This window comes from Pleurodeles waltl, chromosome 7 (genome assembly GCF_031143425.1).
Source record: "Pleurodeles waltl isolate 20211129_DDA chromosome 7, aPleWal1.hap1.20221129, whole genome shotgun sequence".
In the NCBI taxonomy this organism is placed as follows: domain Eukaryota; kingdom Metazoa; phylum Chordata; class Amphibia; order Caudata; family Salamandridae; genus Pleurodeles; species Pleurodeles waltl.
In genome coordinates, this window is record NC_090446.1 from 69790384 (window position 1) to 69815093 (window position 24710).

The 24710-nt window shown below is 44.8% G+C and overlaps 1 protein-coding gene across 1 annotated transcript in view; it reads right to left on the reverse strand.

Moving 5' to 3' along the window:
• The window catches only part of LOC138246809 (alpha-2-macroglobulin-like protein 1), a 201113-nt gene that overhangs the window by 127154 nt on the left and 49249 nt on the right, over positions 1-24710 (reverse strand). The window contains exons 8-15 of the mRNA XM_069201571.1: positions 18258-18384; positions 16294-16408; positions 15852-15961; positions 14087-14251; positions 11129-11359; positions 10298-10361; positions 9911-10056; positions 5178-5327 (exon numbers count right to left, since the gene is read on the reverse strand). Coding sequence (XP_069057672.1) covers positions 5178-5327; positions 9911-10056; positions 10298-10361; positions 11129-11359; positions 14087-14251; positions 15852-15961; positions 16294-16408; positions 18258-18384 — 1108 coding nt within the window. The remainder of the gene's footprint in view (positions 1-5177; positions 5328-9910; positions 10057-10297; positions 10362-11128; positions 11360-14086; positions 14252-15851; positions 15962-16293; positions 16409-18257; positions 18385-24710) is intronic.

Sequence of the window (24710 nt, forward strand, 5' to 3'; positions counted from 1 at the left end):
CCTACCTGGGACACTCCATTCCTTTCCCACCACACCTTGTTGGGAAACACCTAGACCACTCTCATTAGGAACACCCCCTAATGTCACACCAGACCCTCTGGTACGCAACCAGAAGTCTGCCTCCTTTGCAAGCTCCCTGGAGTCAGAGAGCTCACACACTGACAAGTGTTGGCGTAACTCTGAAAAACAACAACGAAACAGGTGCTCTCTGAGAATCAGATTAAACAGCCCTTCAAAATTGTTTACTGTGCTACCCTTCACCCATCCATCTAGTGCAATGCAGCAATCCTCCACAAACTCCTCCCAAGACTGGTGGGACAGTTTCTTACCACCCCTAAACCTTTTTCTGTATTCCTCAGGGGAAAAACCATACTTCACAATCAGTGCGTTCTTCACAGCGGAGTACCCCTCCCTGTCACTCTCTTCTAGAGTCAGTAGGGCATCCCTTCCCTCCTCAGGAATAAAACTCCCTAGGCCAGTTCCCCAATCCTTCTCAGGGATCCTGCGCTCTACCAGAGCCCTCTCATATTCCTTTAACCACTGACGTATGTCACCCCCCTCTTGGAACCTAGGTACCAGATCTATGGGTATGTGAGGAACATCTTTGCTACAGCACTGTACATTGCTGCCACCACTGGACTCCACCTGCAGCGCTGGTGAGTCCAGAACCTTCAGACTGCGCTCTAGAGCGAGTCTTTCTCTGGCAAAGGCCCTCTCTGCCTCTGCCATTCTCTCCTGTACTAAGGCCTTCTCTACCTCAGCCCTTCTCTCCTCAACAGCTAGGCGCGCTAACTGCAACTTCAGGTCCCTCTCTTCCCGCCTATCTCTTAGCTCATCAGGCGTCAAGGAATGAGAGGTAGCCCTGCTTCTTACACTGGACCCAGCAAGGGACTCCCTATCACTGGGGCCTTCCCTGTCAACTGGCGTCCCCAACCGGTCATTCTCACCCTCCTGATCAGTCTCTCTACCACTCTCTAGGGATGAGGTCTGGGAGCCCTCCCATTGGGAACCCTCGCTACACTCAGGATCCTCTGGGTACCCCCTACGCACACTCCCTCCCTGGGTAAATGTCACAAACCTTTCAAAGAAATTCAGAGATCTCCTGAGGTCCCCTTCTACAGGCAGCCCTCTCTCTCTACAGAACCCCTCTAATTCCCCCTGCGTATAAAACGGCAGGTCCTCTAAATCAAAGGTAAGCCCCATCTTGAAAAGGTACAAATAACTCAACTGTGACAACCACAATACCCAAGCGTGAGAACTGAAAACAGGAAAAATGACCAAAGAGAGAAAGTTAAGAGAAGCCAAACATGTGATGGTCTAAACGCAATCCTTGTAGTGAAATAATGAGTCACAATGGTATTGTGCAAGCGCAAGTCCTATCCTCACCGCTGACTTCCAATGTTAGAAATGGGGTTTCTGGTTGGCTAGGGTATGCACCTCAGCCAGGCAGAACTTACCCACTCTAGTCAGGGCAAGGGAGTTACACGTCCAAGATAACCCCTGCTCACCCCCTTGGTAGCTTGGCACGAGCAGTCAGGCTTAACCCGGAGGCAATGCGTAAAGCGTTTGCACAACACACACATACATGTGACGCAATATCCCCACCACAAAGGAAACACAACACCAGATTATATAAAAATACACTGTATTGTACACAACGTAATTATTAGACCAACATCACATAACAGTACTATCCTGCTACCTTAGCAGTTGTCAGAACGTTACACATTAGTTACTCTGCAAACTAGCAGTAGTCACACATAACACACAGGTTACTCAGTATTCTGCAACATAAGCAGTAGTCAGGAAACACGTTATCACATTAGCACACTTGTCATAAGAATATCATAAAACGCCCATAGTAGGAACATTAGAAAACCTATGGCAAGTTAAGCAAACATATTAGCAAGTCATGCCCATAAAAGGAACATGTGCACACATATGTAAACACATCATAGGACAGGCAGGCAATATAACATAATTACAAAGTCTGTAAAAAGAACTTTAAATCAACGTTACATTAGTCCGTTTTAAAGTACCTGAAAAATGATGAAAAGGCACCTCCAGTGCCTAAAACGAATAATGGGGCGGCACTTCCAGTGCCTAAACAACCAATGGGGCCCCCAGCGCTCCTCTGCGCAAAACGGGGGCCTCCTGTGCATATTTGGGCCAAAGAGGGGCGGCACGCACCCTCTCAGCGTTCCTGACGGGCCCCTCCTGGGACCCGTAATCACTGGGGGCCCCCCGGGCCTCCACCGGCCCTCCTGTGGGGGCCAAGGTCAGGGAAATCCTGAGGATCTGGAGGGGGGCGCCACGCACCCCCTCCACTCTGCGAACGGGCCCCTCTGGGGGCCCGCAAACTCCTGGGGTCTCCCGGGGCCTCCGCTGGCCCTTGCAGCAGGGGAGACCCCTTTGTGATGGCCTCGGGCCCACGAGGGGGCCCACAAGAGAGTTGGCGGCGGGGGCGAGCCTCCGATGAGGCTGTCTCCCCGGCCGCGCACTGCAAAGCGAGCCCTCCGGGGCTGGAGCAGGGGAGGGAGAGGTGTCCTCCTCTCCCTCCTGCTCCGATGGCAACACCGGCACCAGGTCGGGCCGGCCGGTGCCCCGGGGGCGCTCCTTGGAGCGATCCCTACCCCGGGGGCACCGCTAGGAGCAGGCTTGCTCCTCGTTACTTTGAAAAGGGGTTTCTTGTGCCCCGGGGGCACTGAGCTGAGCGCGATCCTCGCGCTCGGCAATAACTTGAAAACCCGGCTGCGGCGGTGATCCCAAACAGCAGGAGAGCGCTTTTCAGAGCGCTAGCACACATTTTAAATCCCGGGCTGCGGCGGTGATTTCCCTGCACGAAAGAAAAGCGCCTTCAAAGCGCTAGAGCACATCCACAAGCTCGGGCTGCGGCGGTGATTTCTCTGTTAGCAAAAGAAAAGCGCCTTCAAAGCGCAATGGTCCCTCAGCAGCCTCAGTCATCAAAAGAATGCCTCATTCCTCATAAAAGCAGGATCGTAGCAGGGGTCAGGGGCCACAGCACCCTGCCCCTGGGAACAATTAAACAAGAAGGAGCACAGGGCTGGTGGGCCCAGCTACAGGCCAGCACAAGGGGTGCAGATGGTGGCAGTTCCTCCTAGTGACCAGGCAGGTCACAGGTCAGCACAGCAGCAGCAGTCCATGGCGGTTTCCTGGTGAGTCCATTCATCAGCGTTCTGTGTCCAGTTTCAAGTTCCAAGAGTGTTCAAATTGTGGGGAAAATTCCCCTGTACTTATAGTCAGTTCATACAGTGTTTTACAGTGGTAGGGAGAGGAGGTTCCAGCCAGTTACAACTGGTTCTGGGAGTGCCCCCTCTCTCCTTTCAGCACAGGCTCCAAACATCAGTGGGGGGTTAACGACCCTATTGTGTGAGGCCAGGGCACAGCCTTTACAAATGTAGGTGTGCCCCGCCTCTCCCTTCTCTCAGCCCAGGAAGACTATTCAGTATGTAGATGCACCTCAGTGACACCTCCACCCTCCCTGTGTACAGGCTGTCTGAAAAGTATGCACAAAGCCCCAACTGTCACTCTGCCCAGACGTGGATTGGAGTCAAGCTGCAAAACACCAGAATCATAAGCACAGATAAATGCGCACTTTCTAGAAGTGGCATTTCTGTGATAGTAATAAAAAATACACACACACCAGTAAGCAGTATTTATTATCACCATCACAACCATACCAAACACGCCTACGCTACCCCTCATAAATCAGACAATACCCCTTACACATAAGGCAGGGCATTTCTAATGCAATCCTATGAGAAGGCAGCACTCACAGCAGTGAGACACCAAGTTAGGCTGTTTGTCACTACCAGGACAGGCCATGCAATATGGCACATGTCCTGCCTTTCTACATACATGGCACCCTGCCCACAGGGCGTACTTTAGGGGTGACTTACATGTAGTAAAAGGGGAGTTCTGGGCCTGGCAAGTAAATTTAGATGCCAGGTCCCTGTGGCAGAAAACTGCGCACACAGGCCCTGCGCTAGCAGGCCTGAGACAGGTCTGAAAGTCTACTTCAGTGGGTGGCGCAAGCAGCGCTGCAGGCCCACTAGTAGTATTTAATTTACAGGCCCTGGGTATAGAGATACCACTGTACAAGGGACTTATAGGTAAATTAAATATGCCAATTAGGTATAAGCCAATCATACCAACTTTAGATGGGAGAGCACCTGCACTTTAGCACTGGTCAGCAGTGATAAAGTGCTCAGAGTCCTAGAGCCAACAGCGAGAGGTCAGAAAAACCAGGAGGAAGGAGGCAAAAAGACTAGGGATGACCATGCGTATGGCCAAAAGTCCAACACTGTTTTATATTGAAGTCAATCACTACACATTTTTGTCAGTTTATTTCTCCATTTAAATATAGTGTTTTCTGTTGTCAGGCTGTTTGGTAAACAATAATTTACTTGACCAGGTGTAGGCTGGATTTTGACTAAAACACAAATTTACAGCTTTGATTTTCTTCATTTAGCTTAAACACCCGTAGGCCAGCTTTGCATATAGTGCCATATTTTCTGAAATTACATACCATCTCCCCCACTAGCTCCATTCATATTTTGCAAGATAGGACTCAAGCTGTCATGTTGGAGAACCACAGATCCCACTCAAAAGAGACAAGACAAGCACAAGTTCCTTCAATCAGCCCCCCTGCTGATGAGCAGTAATGTTGGACCTTCATCCGTGAAAATTGATTCGTTTGAGTTTTATCAATAGGCAGACGGTTTCAGATTGATCTTTCGAACCTAGGGCAGGATCACTGTTGAAACACTTCAGGAGAGCTTTCAGTGTTCTCTAATTGACATAGCCAAATGAATGAGTGAGAATGAGTTATGGTACAATGCACGGGTTCTAATAGTGAGGAGTAAAACCATTGGTGGAATCCTATAAAAAGGTTTCCCCTGCCAGCTGCAGAGATAGGTAGAAAGGTTGAGACTGTTGATTGCAGATTGGTTTAAGAGCCACAAGCTAACCAATTAACAGCTTCCTGCATTGAGGACTCCCAGAGAACTGCTGATGAGATGAGAAGAATGGAATTGGACAGTGTTTGTTGCTGACCTCAATCATATGTCTATATTCTCCACATGGCCTCTTTTCTGTTTTCAGTATCTTCTGGCAACAGTGCCCACAGGTTTGGCTGGAGCAGCAGCATTACTCACCTTGTCCCTAGTGAGCTCCTCCTCGGGTTTCATTAGTACTGTGCTCTTATCCACAGCACGAACAGCGCATAGAGAGCCGGCAGCCGAGTGTAGGTGAAGGGAGATATCAGCCCCAGGTAATGCCTCTTCTTGAGAAAATCCCAAGGTCACCTGCAAAAACCCAAAACAGGAGTCAAGAGGCGTCTCTTTGCCTCTGCATAAAATTGAAACATGACAAATTAGATTCCAAATACCCTGGTGCATGGACAGGCAACCTGTGTATTTTTAAACTGTTATTTATCCACAATAATTATAATAACTATTTAAATATGTGTGCCCCAGTGCTGCTGTTTAGGGCTTCCTAAAATAATGAAAGGGGCAGTGCTATCAACCAGATTCATAGTACTGCTGAGATACCTTGATCGTTCACTGGGGTTGATAGGTGGGGGCTCATGTGAAGGCATTCTTTTTATTGACCATCAGGACTCACTTCTATCCTACTGTTTCTTCCTTGACCTCTACCATTAGAGCACATTTCCCTTTCCTCTGACTCCCACTCTTTCTAAGCTGGTCTCAGCTGTCCTTTGGGGCTTCTAAATGCCACTGATTGGCCTGAAAATGGTCCTGTGCTCCCAGCAAGACCTTTTCCTTGGTACCTCTAAGGATGTCTTTACGCAAGTGTCCAAGCAAAATAAAATAAGGTTGACTGCCTGGTTGACCATATATGATCTTGTTGGCCAGGGAAAGCCTGTGGGCCTCTCCAGCACCAGCCCACCAGCCCAAAACCCCGTTATGCATTTCCCAGCCCAACACATCCAAAAAATATGTGCTGTTAGACTTGGCCACACCTACTGCCCAACAATTAAGGAAAAGCTAATCAGTCTCACAGCTGAGCCAATGGCTGCCTGAACTGAGGGTGAACCTTTAGCAACAATATGCCAACATCAGCTTTCCGCATTATTCATTGTTGTTTAAAGTCTAGTCAACAAGTTACCCTGAAAACACTTTTGTTTTTTTTTAAGATTGACCAATTTCTATTGGAAAGCACTGGAATGTTTACCAGGACTCACAAAAAGGCAGATGTTCACTAGTCTGCCAGACAGGCAGCAGATCAAGCTCCCATATCTCAGGCATCTGTAAGAGAAGTGTCCTTTAACAGAGTCATCGAATAACCTTTTGCCTTGCGCAATTTATCAAAACTGCAAAAAGGAAAGGGTTTCAAAACACTTCACCTAAATAAACCTGCCCATACCTATGCAGATGTTTGATCTGAGCCAGTCTTTCAACTGAGTGCCTGCGAGGATTTGAACAGCTGCCTGGAAGGTCCGGTGCTCTGCCTTTATTGGCAGGATCCCCTAGCCCCTTATTGTCATGAACACTATCTGAGTTTGTGAATAGTTACAAGCCCCTCTGGTGGCAAGGAGCTGCCTTCCATTTGCTTGCATCAGTCTGAGCTGCTCCACGAAAACATGGAGCCAGGATAACTACTGTTGCATTAATATCTTCTCAAAATGAGACAGGGAATGAACCTTCTCTGCATCACTGGAAGTGTCAGGAAAGAAATGATGGTGCTGGTCTTAGAGTGCACTAGAGCATATTCATAGACATGGGAGCTTGTGATACCTTTGGAAGCTGCCAATGTCTTATACTAGGATTCTCAAGTAGCAATATATGGGTCCCTGGTACTGTGGAAACTGGCAATATCTCTCACTGACCATGTGAAACTGGCAACCTTCTTTTTGGTGCATGCAGAAACTGGTAATACTTGTTAGAAGGGACATGGAAATGGACATTCTTGTTAATGGGAGTCCTGGTATTGACCATAACTGTTACTAGAGAAGTTATAAATAGCTATCACAAGGCTTTTTAAATCTGATCATCCAGAGGACTGGGCCTGTGGTAAGTGCAAAATTGCAATACTGGGCACACTGACCTTCCCGCAATTGAGTCTAGGCACATGAGGCATGCAAATATCTAACACTGAACATGTGGAAATTGTTAATTGAGACTTGTTCACTAGGAATGTTATTTAAAATACTTTTACTAGAATAATGTAGGCTCTCTACTCTAAACCCCTTAATGATTTGACTAATGTTGCGTTCCCTCCAGTGGTGTAGCACAGGCCCTATTTCAAGCAAATAGGTGCATCCGATCACTGTTGTATGGGCAGTAAAATACAACAATTACAATAAAGTGGGCTACTCAGGCATCTGAGTCCATTGGCCACTGCACCTTGTGCACCATTGATAGTTACCCACCCCCCACCTCCGTATCACCACCTCCCCTCTGTCCTCTGTGCAAAGGGATTTGTTAGTTGATCAGAATATATCTTCTCATGCATGTGGAACCATTTCAAGAGAATATGCAAAGCATCACCTTGAATTGTCCGAACTTGTATCTAGTTTGCCTATAAAACGGAAATTTCTTTCTGACCACACTGCAAGAGAAGACGCAAATATCTTTCCTCTGACATAGTCATGAACAGGGGACCCTAAGTGGGGGCATGGGATCTTCTGATCTCACCAGGGTGATTCACACATGAACAGATTCCTCCACGACACCCAAACTCCACCCCTGTGCCAACTGCATGGAATGCGAGGCAAAGGAAGGGGTCTACTGGAATAGCTTGCTATTTGACAGGGGTACATCCTGGTCAGGCATCTTCAGAGACTTCTTTGTTTAGTGGCATCTTTAAGTAGGAATTAAAGGGGGGATGACTGTGCTGTCAACCAGTTGATTCAGGTTGTTGTAGCGCTGGTTTTACTTGTGTTGTGGGTGGGGGTTTGCCTTTCTGAAATGGAAGAGGAACTAAGGATCTAATTTACTGTTTGGTGGACAGGACTCCATCATAAACACAATTGCTATCATGTCTGCTTCATTACAAGGGCATTACATCCGAATGTACTTGAAATAGGATGTAAGGGATATCCACCAAAGTCTAAATCAAACCCCAAGTGATTGTTCTATTTGGCTATTTGCCAAACAAAAGAAGGTGTTTGGGAGTGGACGTCTTGGGAAGGGATGTGGTCCAGCTCAGAGTGCACCACTTTTAGTACCACCTCTAAGCTGTGAAGCCAAATGCTGACCCTGATGGACACAAACCTTTTTTGCTCCCATTTGTTTTTATTTTGATACACCATTTTATTAATAAATAACACCAACATCCAATTCACATAAATGATGAAGAATTAAAAAGATGCCCAAAAACTAGGTGACCATTCGTAGAACTGCGCTGCAGCCTGGATTACTTCCTCGGTCCACTAGGCACAAATGGCTATGCTATTCATGTGCAGAAAATAGCTATCCCAGTGGTCCGTCAGCATTGCCCCAAAAATGGTGACTCTAACAGAACTTGCACTAGCAGTTACAGAGATAATAGCAGCAGATTATTTTATTAAGGCAACAGAGAGAGCCCTTAATTGCATTAATTGCTTGTGGAGGTCATGTATGCCAGATCAGAAGGTCACATGTTTAATTAGTGGAAGGACCGTCTCCGAGCATCATACTTCTCCATGTGGATTCACTGAGTATACATACATTGGGAAATAATTATACCTGTTAGGTCAGGAGCATCATAACTAAACCTAACTATATTACTACTACTTTATCATCACCTGTGGTTAAAGTAGTCCCTAATGCTTTGTAATGCAAGCATTCTATCAGAAGCGGAAGGATTCATTCAAGTGAGCAAATCATTATTGAGAAAGAAATAATCCAATTGGCCGAGCCAAGACAAATTTTGGCAATCATGGCTAAAAGAGGTTTGTCGAAGAAACGATTGGTTGAAAGGGATGTACCCTACAGCCCACAGCATCCGTATTAAAAAACAATAAGGCCCTCATTTTAACCCTGGCGGTAGTGGCGATAGTACCGCCAACAGGCTGGAGGTACTATTCACCTTATTTTGACCGCGGCGGTAAAACCTCCGGGACCGGCGGTATACCGCCATAGCGGGCCTGGCGGTCATAATCCGCCAGGGCAGCGCTGCAAGCAACGCTGCCCTGGGGATTTCGACTCCCCTTACCTCCAGCATGTCCATGGCGGTAGACACCGCCATGAAAGGCTGGCGGTAAGGGGACTCGGATTGCCCCCCTGTACTGTCCATGCACTTGGCATGGGCAGTGCAGGGGCCACCCCCGGGATAGCCCCATCGCGCATTTCACTGCCCGAAATGAGTAACGGGTGGTACTGCATCCGATGCACATCGGCATTTCTGCTGGCTCTATTTCGAGCCGGCAGCAATGTTGATGTAACTTTTCCGCTGGGCCAGCGGCCGGTAACACTGTTACCGTCCGCTGGCCCAGCGGAAAAGTCTTAATAGGGATCCAGACATACCACCAGTAGTGGCGTTATTCTGGCGCCTGCAGCCTCGCGGTCTTGAGGTAAGACCGCCAAGGTTGTGATGAAGGCCTAAGTCTCTTTGAGAGTTGTGCTGTAAAAGACAGACCTCAATTGTCCCAGACACTGATGTGAGTGAGGATAGAGTTAAGAATAACAGACCTCGTGTGAGACTGGCATCTAGAAGTGCTTTGACCACACAAACCTCCCACTCAGGAGGGGATGAAGGCTCATCCCAACTGTTTTGGTCACCTCCTCTCATCAGTCACCATCTCCATTTTTTATAAAGTTCAGTTTTGATGAGAACATTTTTTGCCAAGTTTTGTAAAGTGTTGGTAACATATGTACTGAGTTAGCAGCATTCTAAAGATGAGTAATATGTATTGTCTTGTGTAGAAAAGGCACTGAGTGCTCACCTCGTTCTTGAAGCACTTCACTACGTTGAGATTAGTTGTGGCAGCAGCAACCTCGCCGTCCTCAAAGATGATGTAGACGAACACCTTGGTCGATGGTGCCCAATCTGTGCTTACAGGAAGTTCAATGGAGTAGGTGCCTTTCAGAACTGAGATGAAGGGTGCGAACAGAAAATAGAAGGTGGTGATGCAACGGTACAGCTTCAGTCAAGAGATAAAAATGAGAGACAATAAGCTATGCACAAAGTATAGAGGGGAGTGGTGCACAGATCTGTTCAATTACGAATTTTCGATTGCTCTTGAGTCAGGCAGCAATGTGGTCAGAGCAGGAAGGAAGCCGTTTAAAACTTGCTACAGTAAAGAAACAGAGTAAAAGTCCACAACACCTACCTTGCTCTTTGTCAACTGCTATCTTCTTAGTTCCTTCGTGAATGATTCCTGCTCTAGATGAAACCTGGGGGAGAGATTGAACCAGTCAGTGTCCTACTATCAAGGGCCGTAATACAGGTTACCTATTAGTCAGGTCAATGCTTCTAAGGCCAGATGAACCCCGTTGACACTTGACTGAGGTGACCTATTATCACCCAATGATCATACACACACAGACTCATGTCCATTAAATAACCCTCACAAGGTCTCGAGCCTCCAAAAAGAACACATAGCTTTGACTACTCAAGCTGTCATGTGTGAGGTTTAAAGGATAAACAGGTGATCCTTACCAGACCTTCAACATTATCAGACACTCCTACTCTGCATGCACTCTGACAGTGCACCTTGCATTCATGTGCCGCTGTGACATCTAGTGGATATAAGGAGTGTAGAATAGGCTGGAGGGAGGAGACAGTGAAGCAGCAATGATGCCTAGTGATCAGTCTGTGCTGTTAGCTGAGATCTTGAAGCAACCACATAGCCTTCGAGATCGCCGTGTCACCCAGTTGCTAGTCAGGGTATGACATTGATTAAGGACCTTTGGGAAAAGACAAGCACTGATGCAACAGTGAGACCTAGCGATCTGTGTGTGAGTGGCTCTGTTACTAGAGGTGGAACAGACTTTAGCTCCTACACCTCATAGAAAGACAGGGAATTATGTGGGATACGAGTGCTACATCTTATATCGTCAGCTTTGTGGACCCAATTCCTTTATGAAACCTCAATCTCCCCATGTCAGTCTCATACCCCTACTCAACCTCAATTCCTCAAATATATTTTCCAGGACATTACCACGTAGTGCAGGTCCAAATGTTCTGCATCTTCATGTAGCTCATTTCGCTGGATGATGTAGTCCACTTGCACATCCTGTGTGTGACCACAGGGCAGCTCTTCTCGCACAGAGTGTATCTTCAGGAAGCTCTTACTCTTAGAGTAGAAGGGTTTCAACCACAAGTAGGCATCCTGATAGCGAGGCACTACTTTTCCATAATCCCAGTGCTGCTGCTCCAGCTTGAAACTTCCCTACATAGAACAGAAGTATAGAAATATTTAGATACTTAACATCTTTCCACTTTGAAATTGTTGGAACTACAGTAGATGCAATTCAGTGGGCGGCACAATCTTCTGCAGTGCTCGGACTTACAATGCCATGCAACAGGAAGATGGGGTTCCCTACATCCATAAAGAATAGACAGTCTCCCCTGCATGGTCAGATCTGCAACATCCCCAATTTGTGTCAGAAATGGATTTTTCAAGAGTAATCCTGCATCTTTTGCACTTAATGGCTTGATAAACTCATGAAGTAATATGGACTCTTAGGGCTTAAAGATCAGAAGAAAATTTCCTGTAAGAAATCACCAGAACTAGTAGACTAAATATGTGGGTTAAATATACAAGGTTTAAATGTTGTATTGTTTGAGAAAGAAATAGCGTTCAACATATTGTGGGAGAAAACCTTAAACATATAAGGCCTGATTAGGAGTTCGGTGGACAGTTTTCACCGTCCGCTGAACTTCCGATGGGGAGGTTGCCGCCACACTGGCTACCTCCCTGCTGGACCCATTAAAAGTTTCCCGCTAGGTCAGCGGGCAGAAACCTGTGTTTCCACCCACTGGCCTAGCAGGAAACAGCCTTCAGCATTGTCTCCAGCTCGTAATTGAGCCAGACGGCAATGCTGTAGAGCGCAGGGTGCACCAGAACCGTTGCAGTGTTCACCCTCTGCAAAGCAGAGAGTGAACATTGCGATCGTGCTGGCCAGGGGGCCCCCAGCACCTGTTCTCTGCCAACATTTTCAATCGCTGGCGGAGAAACAGGTCATAATCCCCAGGGCAGCACTGCTTGCAGCGCTTCCCTGGCGGATTAGGACCACCACCACCTCCAGACCTCTGGTATCTTTGATCCTGGCGGAGCTGGTGGTCCCCTGGTGGCCCAACCGCCAGGGTTGAAAAATGGTGCTGGGAAAGATGCATTGGCGCTGGTACTACCACCACCCACAAACCTAGCAATCTTGTGACTGCCAGGTTTGTAATGAGGCCCATAATGTCAGAGACAAAGACTGAACTCAGACTGCAGATTTGTGTTACTGTTGAAATAAATTACTACAAATTGTAAAAAATAAAAACTATGTTCATAACAAGAGTGACTGCAAGACACGACAAGGCTATGTATCAGGAACAAAGGCATCACAATCAACTCTTCATGCACTGAATAATACAGGTCCAGGTGCAATCACACTACATAATTTGAGCACAATGATGCCAAACATGTGTTGCATGCCATACACATGCTAAATATCATGGCATAACATTAGTATAACTTGCTCAACACGGCTAATCAAATCAGCCGTAGATGGACACTGCTCTCTATTGGTCCAAATTACCTCCGATACCCTATTGCCTGTACTTAAACTGAAAAGGAGGAATTAATTTGAGATTTTGGAGTCACATATGGGATGCTCAGAATATTGAAAATAAGCCATCATCAATTACAGTGTTATAAGGGGGAGAAAACTGTGCATTAAGGGCATTTTAACTGTTTACTGTACAAAAGCAAATCTACAATTTTGGAAGGCAATGCCACACAAAGTTTAAATCAAATGTCAATAGAAGTTAGGCACCTGCTGCCAAATGTAGAAAGCAGGCCTACATTTCTGCAGCTTTTTGTTTGCTCATTAGGTGAATCACACCAAAACAGTGTGCAGTAACATTCAGGGCACCACTCTTCACTTTTCTAAATTATGAATGTATCACTGGCACTTACAGGCATTTAATGAGACTTAAAAGCATCAATGACAAAATTATATGTTGTGTGGAATTCCAAGAACATTTCTGCAAATGTATGAAAGTTAATTATATATAGCTAACTTTTATTTGTACAGAGACTACAAACAAATGATCAGAATGTCTCCCACACACATTTTCTCATTGATAGCACTTCAACTTGGTCATATGCAGAGAAAATCAACACAGTGACCTCTAATGCTGAAAGGAAAAGAAGGTATGGTGGGACAAGTGTGCTCCAAAAAATAAGTAGCTTTTTGGAGACAAAAAAGCATGAACAACAATGGGCTGTCCCTGGCCCTTGCTTTTGAGTAGCGCCACGTTTCGAGTAATTGTGTGTATAAGCATTTCTCGCTGGAAAAATTGAAAAGGCTTTGATTTTCTCAATTGGGCTTTCAAAATGTATACCCCCTGTCACGGTGGAGAAAGGAAGCTGTTTAGAGGCAACAAAAAAATTAAGAAAAGATGCACTTTTTCTAACTCTCAAATAAGTTATCAAATATATCCATATTTTTTAAATTCTAAAAGCCCTGTAAGAGATTAAAGAAAAAAGTTTAAAAGTTGGAATTGTTATTTCAAAAAATATAAATGTTCACTTTGAAAGAAATACCATAGACTCTCGTTTGTCTAAATATGTGCCTACAAAATGTAAGGGACATAATTTTACTAACATCATGAAGTTCTTTTCACGACTTTTAGGAGGACTGAAACTTTTTTTTTAAACTTGCCAAAGACTCCAGTTCACTACCTCCTAACATATGGGCTCTTCTGCAGTTATCTCAAATTAACAAGCTTGTTGGGGTTCTGAATACCTCGAGTTCTGGGAACTCATCCTAGGGTGACTGGGGAGGACCAATCGGCGGTATTCAGAGAAAATAACTCACCCTAAGGTTGACTGAGAAGGACCAATTGGAGGTATTCAGGGAAATACTTCACTCCCTGTTTGAGGTAATCATGGAAAAGAACTTACCCTTAGGTTGACTGAGTAGGACCAATCAGAGGTATCCAGGGAAAAGAAAGCCCTTCCGGAATCATCAGTCTCATATGATTGGTTCAGTCGCTGCGAACCCCACTCAGTAAATAGGTAGACAGTCTGATCTTTTATCGGTGTGCCATCAGCACTGGCAAGCTTCATCTGTAACAAGAGAGGGAGATTAAAAAATGAAAAGTAGCTTGAAGAGAAGGGTCGAAGTGAGAAAGGTAGGACTGAGAGTTATAGAACTGTCAGACAAGAAAAAAAGAAATGTTTGGGGTCCAAGAGAGGAGGAAAGGCAGTGTCAGAGAAGGAAATACAATATAGGTGAGGAGCTTAAGAAAGTGTGAAAGTGTGTGACAGGATTAAAACACAGGTTAGAGGATAACAGAAGGGATTGTACCGTGTTAGAGAGGATAAAGAAAGGAGGGAGATTAAATAAAGGACAGCACATATGAAGAGAACAGAAGAGCAAGAGATGAGACAAGAGACATGGGAGACAAAGAAAAAGGTTTTGGAGAGGACCCATGGAAAGTTTGGAAGAGGAGGAGAGAAGCTATTAGATGAGTGAGGAAGAGGGAAAGGAGTCAGGTAAGGCAAAGATGTGAACAGACGTGGGCAACGGAAAAAAATCTATTAAAGGTGTCACAATCAGGACCTTGCACTTGATAATCATTCTTTTATAAATCCCATATGCACCTGACTTCCATTCCTGCAAAGGCCCTTCAGCAGTAAAGGTTGTAGTATACACAGTGTTGATTATGACTGTATGAAGTGTCCTCCCATAAGATGCCATTGTAGCACATGACTGTTCTGTACAATAAACTAGTACGTTCAATTAGTGATGGGAAGGATGCTCAATGTTAGAATTAAGAACAGCAGCACCAATTCATGGCTCATCGAAAATAGGTCTCATCTCATGACAGGAGGGTTAGAAGATGACATGCCTCAAACCAGAAAGTACTCGCCATATTATGTTTTAATTATTTCATTTATTAATGTTGCTATTACTGATTCTAAAAAAGACTTTTAAACACGTAGAAAAATATATTGTTTGCTTTCCAATAGGCCTTTTATAGTTTATACATTTTTATAAACCTTGTTTGTAAGAACAAATGTACTACTTAAGATGAATTTGAGAGAGAAGAAGGTGGGATGCAGATGTAAGAAAGAAACAGAGATAAAGACATATTTGACATTAGAATGAACAGGGATAGGTGAGAGAAGACAAGGATGGGAGATTAGTGGCTACAGTGTGCAAGCGGATCGGTGTGATGGGGTAAAGAGATACATAGGAGAGAGAAATGGATAAGGATAAGTGAGAGCATGTGGAAGTGAGATGAGAAGTAAGTCAAGGATGTGAAAAAAGAGGTAAGAGAGATATGTGAGAGGCAGGAAAGAGCATAGACATGTGAGGGAAGTTAATGAGGAGGTATATAGAGCTATATATGTGGACAATGAAAAGCGAGAAGCACTGTGAATAAGGTGTATGATAAGACAAAGGTGGAGAAAGAAGATATATGGAGAGATCAGTGATCCGATAGAAAGGCAACAGGTAAGGTAAAAGGGGAGGAAAATACTTTAAATGTAGAAGAGATGAAAAGAAGTGTTAGAGTGGAAGAACGGACAGATCTGAAATAAGATAGAAGAAAGAGAGATGTCTGAGGAAGAAGGAAGACAGTGCAGGAAAGAATGAAACAGGTTTGACCGCTCCGTCACAAAGACTGCTTCGTCCCATTCCTCCAGTCATTGTCCTACATACCCAGCCAGTGTAGGGTATGCCTTTCTTGTAGTACTCATCTGTCTCCTCAAACATCACAGTTGCAATATCAGAAGATATTTGGCATGACTTGGATCCAGAGAGAGTCACATCTGTAGAGGATATCAAGTTAGTCAAGTGGAATCACCTAAAAAACCTCTCAAAAAGACACTCAGATTAATCCTATATCCCAGGGGTGTTTATTAAATCTAACATGGCATTAACCCCAAACCTGTAGCCAATGAGTCTGCCCATAAACTGAAGAAGCTACTTTTATCACAGCCAAAGTAATAAATTCCTGCCTAGACACCCTAGCAAACATATCTACCATCATACTGAAGGTGCCTAGCTCAATACTAAAACCTGTCTCACAACCTTGGTCTACAGATGCAATGTTCTTCACCTGGGCTTCAGGAGCAGGTTCCTTTGTCAGACTGCAACCTACCAGTGTCGTCTTCAGTCACTGAGCCGCTTACATCGAAGGTCATCATATAGGACTGTGCCGTCATATTGAAGAAGTCCAGCTCCACTTTGTTGGAGAAGCATCCAGTCCTTTCAAGCTGAACAAAAGTCAACATATGAGAAGCTATTCAGCTTCAAGACAGATCAAGCCTAAACGTGTCGATTTCATACATACCATGGATCAAGAGGGTTGGGGTACAATTCATAAAGTTTTTGAACATTGACTTAGAGGGGGAATCAGACATGCATCAATCTCAAGTAGGGAATTCATGAGCATTAAGTGCTTAAGGAAAATGTAATTGACTGCTAAAGGTATGTAAGAAAAAGAGACTGTACCCAATTCTTTGAAAAAAAAAAAGCGGGAAATCTGCACCGTAGGTTACCAGTGTCAGGTGGGTGTAGGTTTCTGATTTTTTTTGTTCCTTTTTCTCATAGAAAAATATATATCCCTACTTTTCCCCTGAGAAAATATGCATCACCAGTGTAAATGCACTAACTTTGTTTTTTTATTTCCACAGGAAGAACATTTTGCCTCATGAAGAAATCCCCTTCCGCAGCTTCCAAAAAATCTGCAAAATGATTTACCATTGATAGGAGTAAATGCCTGACCTTACCTGGGAATGGTACAGGTCGTAGACAAGTTTGTGAAACTCACAAATGTGTAAGTTTGTGTATGTTCATAAACACACAGGTTACCATCCTTTCCTGTGCAAACCCTCACAAACACAAAAGTATCTTTTAAGTCGGTATACTCTGGTAAAAATAAAATCTACTTGAACATGTAAGTCAAACTTTCAGGCTCAAATAGATTTAAAATTCGGAGTGTCCAATACATACACTGAAGGAACAATACGCATATATTTTAGGGGTGCAACAACTGATTATGTGATATAAAAATATCTCTACTGTTAACTGTTGTAGAAGCCTTCAGTTCTCAGATAGATTGTTCCTTCACTGCTGCTTTCGCCAAAGACAGTAAACGATTGGTTATTTTCAGGTGTGTGTTTCACACACCAACTTAAGGAAGCTCAACAGTGCTATTTATTGGATACTTTTTATAGGAGTTTGGCTCCACTGTAGGGCAATACAAACGTGTTTTTTTTATTTAATTATTAGGGCTGGTCTGCAAATTTAACTCACACACCAGCAGGGACAAGTTAAGCTTCTCTTTCCATTGACTGTCCATAGCCTCTGGGTTTAGTGTACTGATGGACCATTTTCCAATTTCTGGTGAAAATCCTTAATATGGAGGGCAATCCATCAACTGAATTTCTCCATAATTTTCATTGTAGGGTGAAGTAAGCCTCGCCAGTGCAATTTTCTCCAAATTTAGCACGTGCCATCAAAAATTGAAAACATTTCCAACAGCACCCAACTAGAATCCAGCTAAGTGAGTTGCTACCTTTAATTCCAAGAGCTGTGGCACCAATATGAGGTGGGAACAGAGGGTAAGGGTGAAACACAGCTTTGAAAATAAGGAACTTTAAAAAAATTGGGTAATTGATAACGTGTCACATAAATCAAGCAAACCTCTAAATTAAGCAAACTTTTTTTTAACAAACATGTTGGCGCCTTGCCTGTACCAAATAGATTACACAATGGGCTGTGCAGTGATGAGAATTCAGATTTTAAACAAATATTAAAATATATCTGCCATGCGCAGACAGCAGAGCCATTTCAGGTGGAAAAGCCACAGTAAAATTATCATTACTATACAATTCTGAGGGACTTTCTGAACATAGCTCAACCTCTGGTCATACAGATGATATTCAGATCAAATGGAAGACAGCAAGGAATAAGTCCTCAAATTGATTAAAGTGTTAAAAACATTGACAACAGTGGAGCTATGGGTTCTGAAGACACTGCTGCACCTAAATGCCATTGATTTATAGTCTATTCCCCTGTACCTTCTCGGCACACTGGCCCTCTCGCCCCTGCCCACCTTACCTGGCCTGTCATTGTCATGCACAGATCTGGGGGGCGCTCGGAGTTGCTACTGCTCCAGTGGTAATAAAACCGCTTGCGGCACACAGTAGCACTGTACTGTCCTTGGACCGGCTTTCCATAGGTGTACCTGTCAGCAACAGAGACGAAAGGAAGAGCAAGCATCAGTTGGACGATTCTGGGCAAAGAGACAGCATGACCAGATGGCAGTGATGGCACTCTAGGACTTTTGCTTTGCCTTGTGGAAGTGCCACTCCAGTTACCACCAGAAGACGAAGAGATAAGGGATGGGATGATAACTGGTACTACAAAGATTATGATTACACTGGATCAATGTTCAAAAAGCAATTGGAATCCACTGAGTATGGTCCTGTGGAATGACCTTTTTCTTTCGCGGAATGTCCTCTTTCTTCTGTGGAATGTCTTCCTTCTGAAAGTAGGGGGTCTCTGCCTTCGTGGGATTATTGTAATCTGTTGTACCCCCTTGGACAATCTTCTTTATCTGTGGGGGTACATACTGTGCTGACCTTGCATTGTATGTGTTAACCAATCGAAATCAGAAGGTATAAAACTGGGTGCTCTGTCCCATCTGGAGAGGGACACGAAAGGAGAAGGGCCTTATGTTATCAGGGAGTGTACAACAGCCATGGGACATCAGGTACCATAAGCTATGGTGCACCAACCACCGGGACAACTACAAGCATTGTAAGTCTAGTGGGCATTAATAATCTGCCAAGCATGAGTATTTAATGACATTTTAGGTAAGATTCAGAGATGACATACTGTCTTTAAGGAATTAAATAGAAAGTCTAACTTTTGACATACACACATGCTAGGCAGTGGAAAATTCCAGAAAAAAAAGAATGATTTACATTTATATAAATTAACGCGTTGAAATAATGAGTTTCTCGTGAACTCAAATCATGGTTTATTGTCTTAGCACAGAAGAATTACATAATATTTCTTTTAGAAAATGTAACCAACAAATATATAGGCTTAGGGCATGTATACCCAGCCCCTGCACTTAGCTCCTCAGCCTTCCAGTCCTCACACAAACAAGTAGCATTTCTAGAATTTTTTTAAATAGTGGCAGTTTCTGTAAGAGATTTCAGAACAAGGTGCATTTTATATATAACTTCCAAGTAGAGAGAAACTCTTATTTTATAAAGTTGTTATAAATAGTGTAACCTGAAGAAAGTGGTGTCACATTTCAGAGCTTAACAATATGGGTTGATTTTGTTCAAAAGTTGACATCTGTAATTTGGTGTAAGAGCTGGCCACGTGCAAAGTTATCAGCTGTCCATAAATATCTGAAATACAGCTATAGCTGGACATAGTTATGTGGTAAATATTTTAATGACTATGTATATATAATATAATAATAATGTGAATGGACACACTTATAAAATAATTACTATTTACATGTAGCATTCGTAACACCAGACTAGTATAGTAAATATGCAACACCTAACTCACTGGTCTCAGTTGATCTACCTCACAGACACAAAATGCTCCTCTGCTGGCATTCAAACCCACGTCCATCAGCTTTTACCAACGTTAAATCCTTATCAGCAAAAGTACAGTGTACCCATAACATTCTTTGTCCCCATAACATTCTTATAGGTATTTCTTGAATTGGGTAGACATCTTTGTCCCTTTTTCATTACGTAGCCTAAATATAGGGTGAAACAAATGTGTGGGTATGATGGTGCTCCGTGATTTAGTTGAATTATGTTTGTTTTATTTAGCAATGAATGCAGTGCTTAATTTGAGCCGGTGGTTTTGGTGCTCAACACCAGCAATTTATTGTCAACATTGACTTTTCTAACAATGTGCCACATGATGGCACTGTTTATCTAATTTTGAGAGGCACACAACTACAGTTTCTTAATAACTAAATATACATTAAATCCACTAATATCTGCCACCCAAAGCAATAAGAATAGCTTGGGAGGCATATATTAGTCATTGTTAATGTATATTTAAAGTCTGAATTGTCACACTTGTATGAGTGTGATGGTTAGTTGGGATGGTACTGTCACTGGAAGTGCTAGTGGGGGCAATTAGTGGTGCAAGCAGCAGTGGCCTCCTGAGAAGAGCCCTGGTACTTTTTTCTTTTTTTTTCACAAATTAAGTACTGAATGAATGTTATGTATATATCAAGTGTGCTAATAAAGCATCACAAACCACTGCTAAAATACATAGATTCCCTCATATCTCACACAGATTTTTAATCCCTGTTGGGAGCATTAAGTTCCATTTTCAGAGGACTTTAAAAAGTGTTTTCTCTCATACATACATACATGTCTCATATTTACACTATCTACTATAGTATATTATTAAAACAATTTTAAACGTTACAAGTTTTTTGTGTCCTTTACTAATTTCTGGAAAATAAACAAAGGTTACGAAGATCAATGTGTTTGGGCTTGCAGGAAAAGAAAGCCCATTGTAAGGATTTCAATAACTCATATGCCCCATTTTCGCAATTTTGTATGCAGGTGTAAGTGTTGAGTAACCTGCAAAGAACATATATTGAAATTATGTACTCTTTTAAATGGCCTGCGAAGTAAGTTACTGGTGATTGAATCCTTTTCCCTTTTGGCCGCAGCGCACAAGGATCATTTGTGCACACTGAGGACCACTGAGCTACGGATTGAGGCCCACAGCAAGATTCTACTTTCAGGACAGGCACACCACAAGTGTCCTCTGTAGTGATGGATTCGGATGCGGCCTGACTGAGTTCCAGTGGCTGAGATTAATTCAAGCATTCCATCCATCACTGTGTTTTTTGATGCCCTAAGTGTGATGGGTATGCCAAGACGTGTGTCCCAGGCTCAGTGGCATGTGCCACTGGAATTAAGCTATACCTGGCTGATGAGCCCATAGTAAGTGACCGGTCCTGGCTTGCTTGTGTTTCGGTTCAGGGAGGACGTAGCTTGGCAAGTCAGGCTGGACTGTTCCACTGGAGTAGGGTCAAGACTGATTTGCATATGGCTTGATGAAAACTGAGGTGGCATAGTGTGCGAAGAACGATGGATTGGGATGCAGCCTCAAGTTTTCTCCTATGGCTGAGATTAATTTAAGTATTCCATCCATCACTATGTTTTTGATCCTCATTACTGATGGTAGCTACTGTCAGGGCAATTGGATTGACTGGATAGACAGTTGGGTAAGTGTGTTAACTGATAGTGGCAGTACAAGACATTTTTATATTTTCCATGCACAGAGTGGTTGGCTGGTTGGCCCCGCCTGTTAAAAAGGTTTGTCCAATCTAATTTCAGGTCCTTCACTGCATTCAGTGGGCATGGTTAGGCACATATGCATATTGTAAGTGTGTTGTAGGGTGAGTTAGGAGTTTGACAGTGTCATGGATGACTGTAAGCACAACAGAATTGATTTTGGATCGCCACTGTAAGCAAGGTGTGCAAAATAGAGGTTGGAGGAATTCTGCAAAACTAGTGATGTTTCCTGTGGGCATTCCTGAAACCTGAGATAGGGATGGCCTTTGGTCAGGTCCTGCCTTTTGTTTCCCTTGCGGTACCACCCTCATCAGGTTGATAGGTGATGTGGACGTACAGGAGACAGATGTCCCTGTCTCTTTAGAAGTGCAGTTAGTCTGTTTCATTGACTTGCCCTTTTGTTCTCCTGGAGGTACCAGACCCTAAAGGCTGATGAGTGTTGTAGGAAAGTGCCCTCTTTCTTGGCATGGTTATCTCCATTTTCTGCCAGTTGTTAGTGTGTTTGACTGTGTTCACTGGGATCCTGCTAACCAGGACCCCAGTGATTATGCCCTCTCCCTTTAATCTTGGTTACTTACTCCCCACATTTGGCATACTGGTGTTCCCATGTAAGTCCCTAGTATATGGTACCCACAGCATTGGGGCTACCAGGGGATCCCCATGGGCTGCAGCATGTATTATGCCACCCATAGGGAGCCCATGCAAAGTGTATCTTCAGGCCTGCCATTGCAGCCTGCGTGAAAGGGTGCATGCACCCTTGTCACTACAGGTCACTGCACCAGGTCACTGTAAGTCACCCATATGGCAGGCCCTCCTAGCCCAGGGGCAGGGTGCAAGTACCTGCGGGTGAGAGCACCCCTGCACTAGTAGAGGTGCCCCCACAAACTCCAGTTCCATTTTCCTGGACTTCGTGAGAGCGTGGATGCCATTTTATATGCGTACTGGACATAGGTCACTACCTATGTCCAGCTACATAATGGTAACTCTGAACCTAGGCCTTTTTGGTATCAAACATGTCAGAATCACACCCAAATACTGTTGCCAGCATTGGAAGTATGATTCCATGCACTCTGGTGGCTCTTTAGAAGGGATGTATGATGGAACAACACATGCGCCAACCACGCATGCCTGAACAACGCGTTTGGAACAACGACCACGTTGTTTCCACAAATGCCTTTACCACCCATGCCTTTACAACGAGTTTTCGTTATAAAGGCATGCCAAGTAAAGGCATGTGTGGAACATCATGCGTGGTTTTTGCATGCCATCCCCCCACCTGCCCTAAAAATACAACTATCCCAACACCCCACCCGCCGTAAAAAAAAAACTACCCTGAACCCCCATCTGGCCCTAAAAACTATCCCATTACCTCCCACCTACCCTGAGCCCTAAAACCTACCCCGACCCCCCACCTTAGAAACAACTGACCCCCACCCCAAAAATAAAATTACTTTGCCACTAAAAACAAAGTTACCCTGACCCCGCCCCTAAAAACCCACCCTAAATACAAAATTACCCAGACACCCCACCCTGCCCCTAAAAACACAAATACCCCGACCCCCCACCCTAAAAACCAAAGTACCCGACCTCCCTCCAACACCCCTTAAAAAAAACCAAACACCCCCAGCCCTAAACACTACCCCCAACCCTCTCCCAGCCCCACTTACCTGACCGCGTTCTACCCCATGCGCCAACCACGCATGCCTGAACAACGCGTTTGGAACAACGACCACGTTGTTTCCACAAATGCCTTTACCACCCATGCCTTTACAACAAGTTTTCGTTATAAAGGCATGCCAAGTAAAGGCATGTGTGGAACATCATGCGTGGTTTTTGCATGCCATCCCCCCACCTGCCCTAAAAATACAACTATCCCAACACCCCACCCGCCGTAAAAAAAAAACTACCCTGAACCCCCATCTGGCCCTAAAAACTATCCCATTACCTCCCACCTACCCTGAGCCCTAAAACCTACCCCGACCCCCCACCTTAGAAACAACTGACCCCCACCCCAAAAATAAAATTACTTTGCCACTAAAAACAAAGTTACCCTGACCCCGCCCCTAAAAACCCACCCTAAATACAAAATTACCCAGACACCCCACCCTGCCCCTAAAAACACAAATACCCCGACCCCCCACCCTAAAAACCAAAGTACCCGACCTCCCTCCAACACCCCTTAAAAAAAACCAAACACCCCCAGCCCTAAACACTACCCCCAACCCTCTCCCAGCCCCACTTACCTGACCGCGTTCTACCCCGGCCCCCCACCCTGCACTAAATACAAAATTACCACGACCCCCCACCCCGCTTGAAAACTTGCCCAACCACAATACAAAATTACCCCCAACCTCCCACCCGCCCCTAAATACCCACCCTCCCATCCCCACCCCTAAATACCCACCCCTGGCCCTAAAAACAAAATTACCTCGACCCCACACCCCTACAAAACCCACCCCTCCACCCATCCTAAATACAGAATTACCCCTACCCCCGCGCCCATGCTCCTAAAAACAAAATTACCCCGAACCCCCCCTACCCACCCTAAATACAAAACTACCCCCCAGCCCCACTTACCTGACTGCTTCCTCTCCGGATGCTGACTTCCTCTTTCTCTGCCTTAACCACGCATGTGCGTTGTTCAGCACATGTCTGGTTAAGGCAGAGAAAAAGGGAGTCGTTGTTAATACATGCGCGGTTCTGCTTGCGTTAACAACAATGTCATGATTCCGGCGTCGTTGTTGAGGATCTTTACCCCTTAGAAGACCCATGGCATTGCTCCTACCAGCCTTCTGGGGTTCTCCGGGCAGCCCAAGCCGCTGCCACCCCTCAGATAGGTTTCTGCCCTCCTGCTGCTTGAACAGCTCAAGCCCATGAAGGCAGTACAAAGGATTTCCTTTGGGGGTTGGGGGTAACACCATCTCCCTTTGGAAATAGGTGTTATATGGCTTGAGAGGGGTAGCCTCCCCAAGCCACTGGTAAGCTTTGAAGGGCACATTTGGTGCCTTCCATGCATAAACCAGTCCCTGCTTTGGCGTGAAACTGGACAATGGATAGGAAGTGGCCACTCCCCTGTCCATCACCACCCCAGGTGTGTTGCTCAGACCTCCGCCAGATAGTCCCTGGGTTCTGCCATCTTGCATCCATCCTTGCATCCAAGGTTGGCAGGGCCCTATTGGAGATTCTGAGTGTCTGGGTCAGGCATGTGATGTTA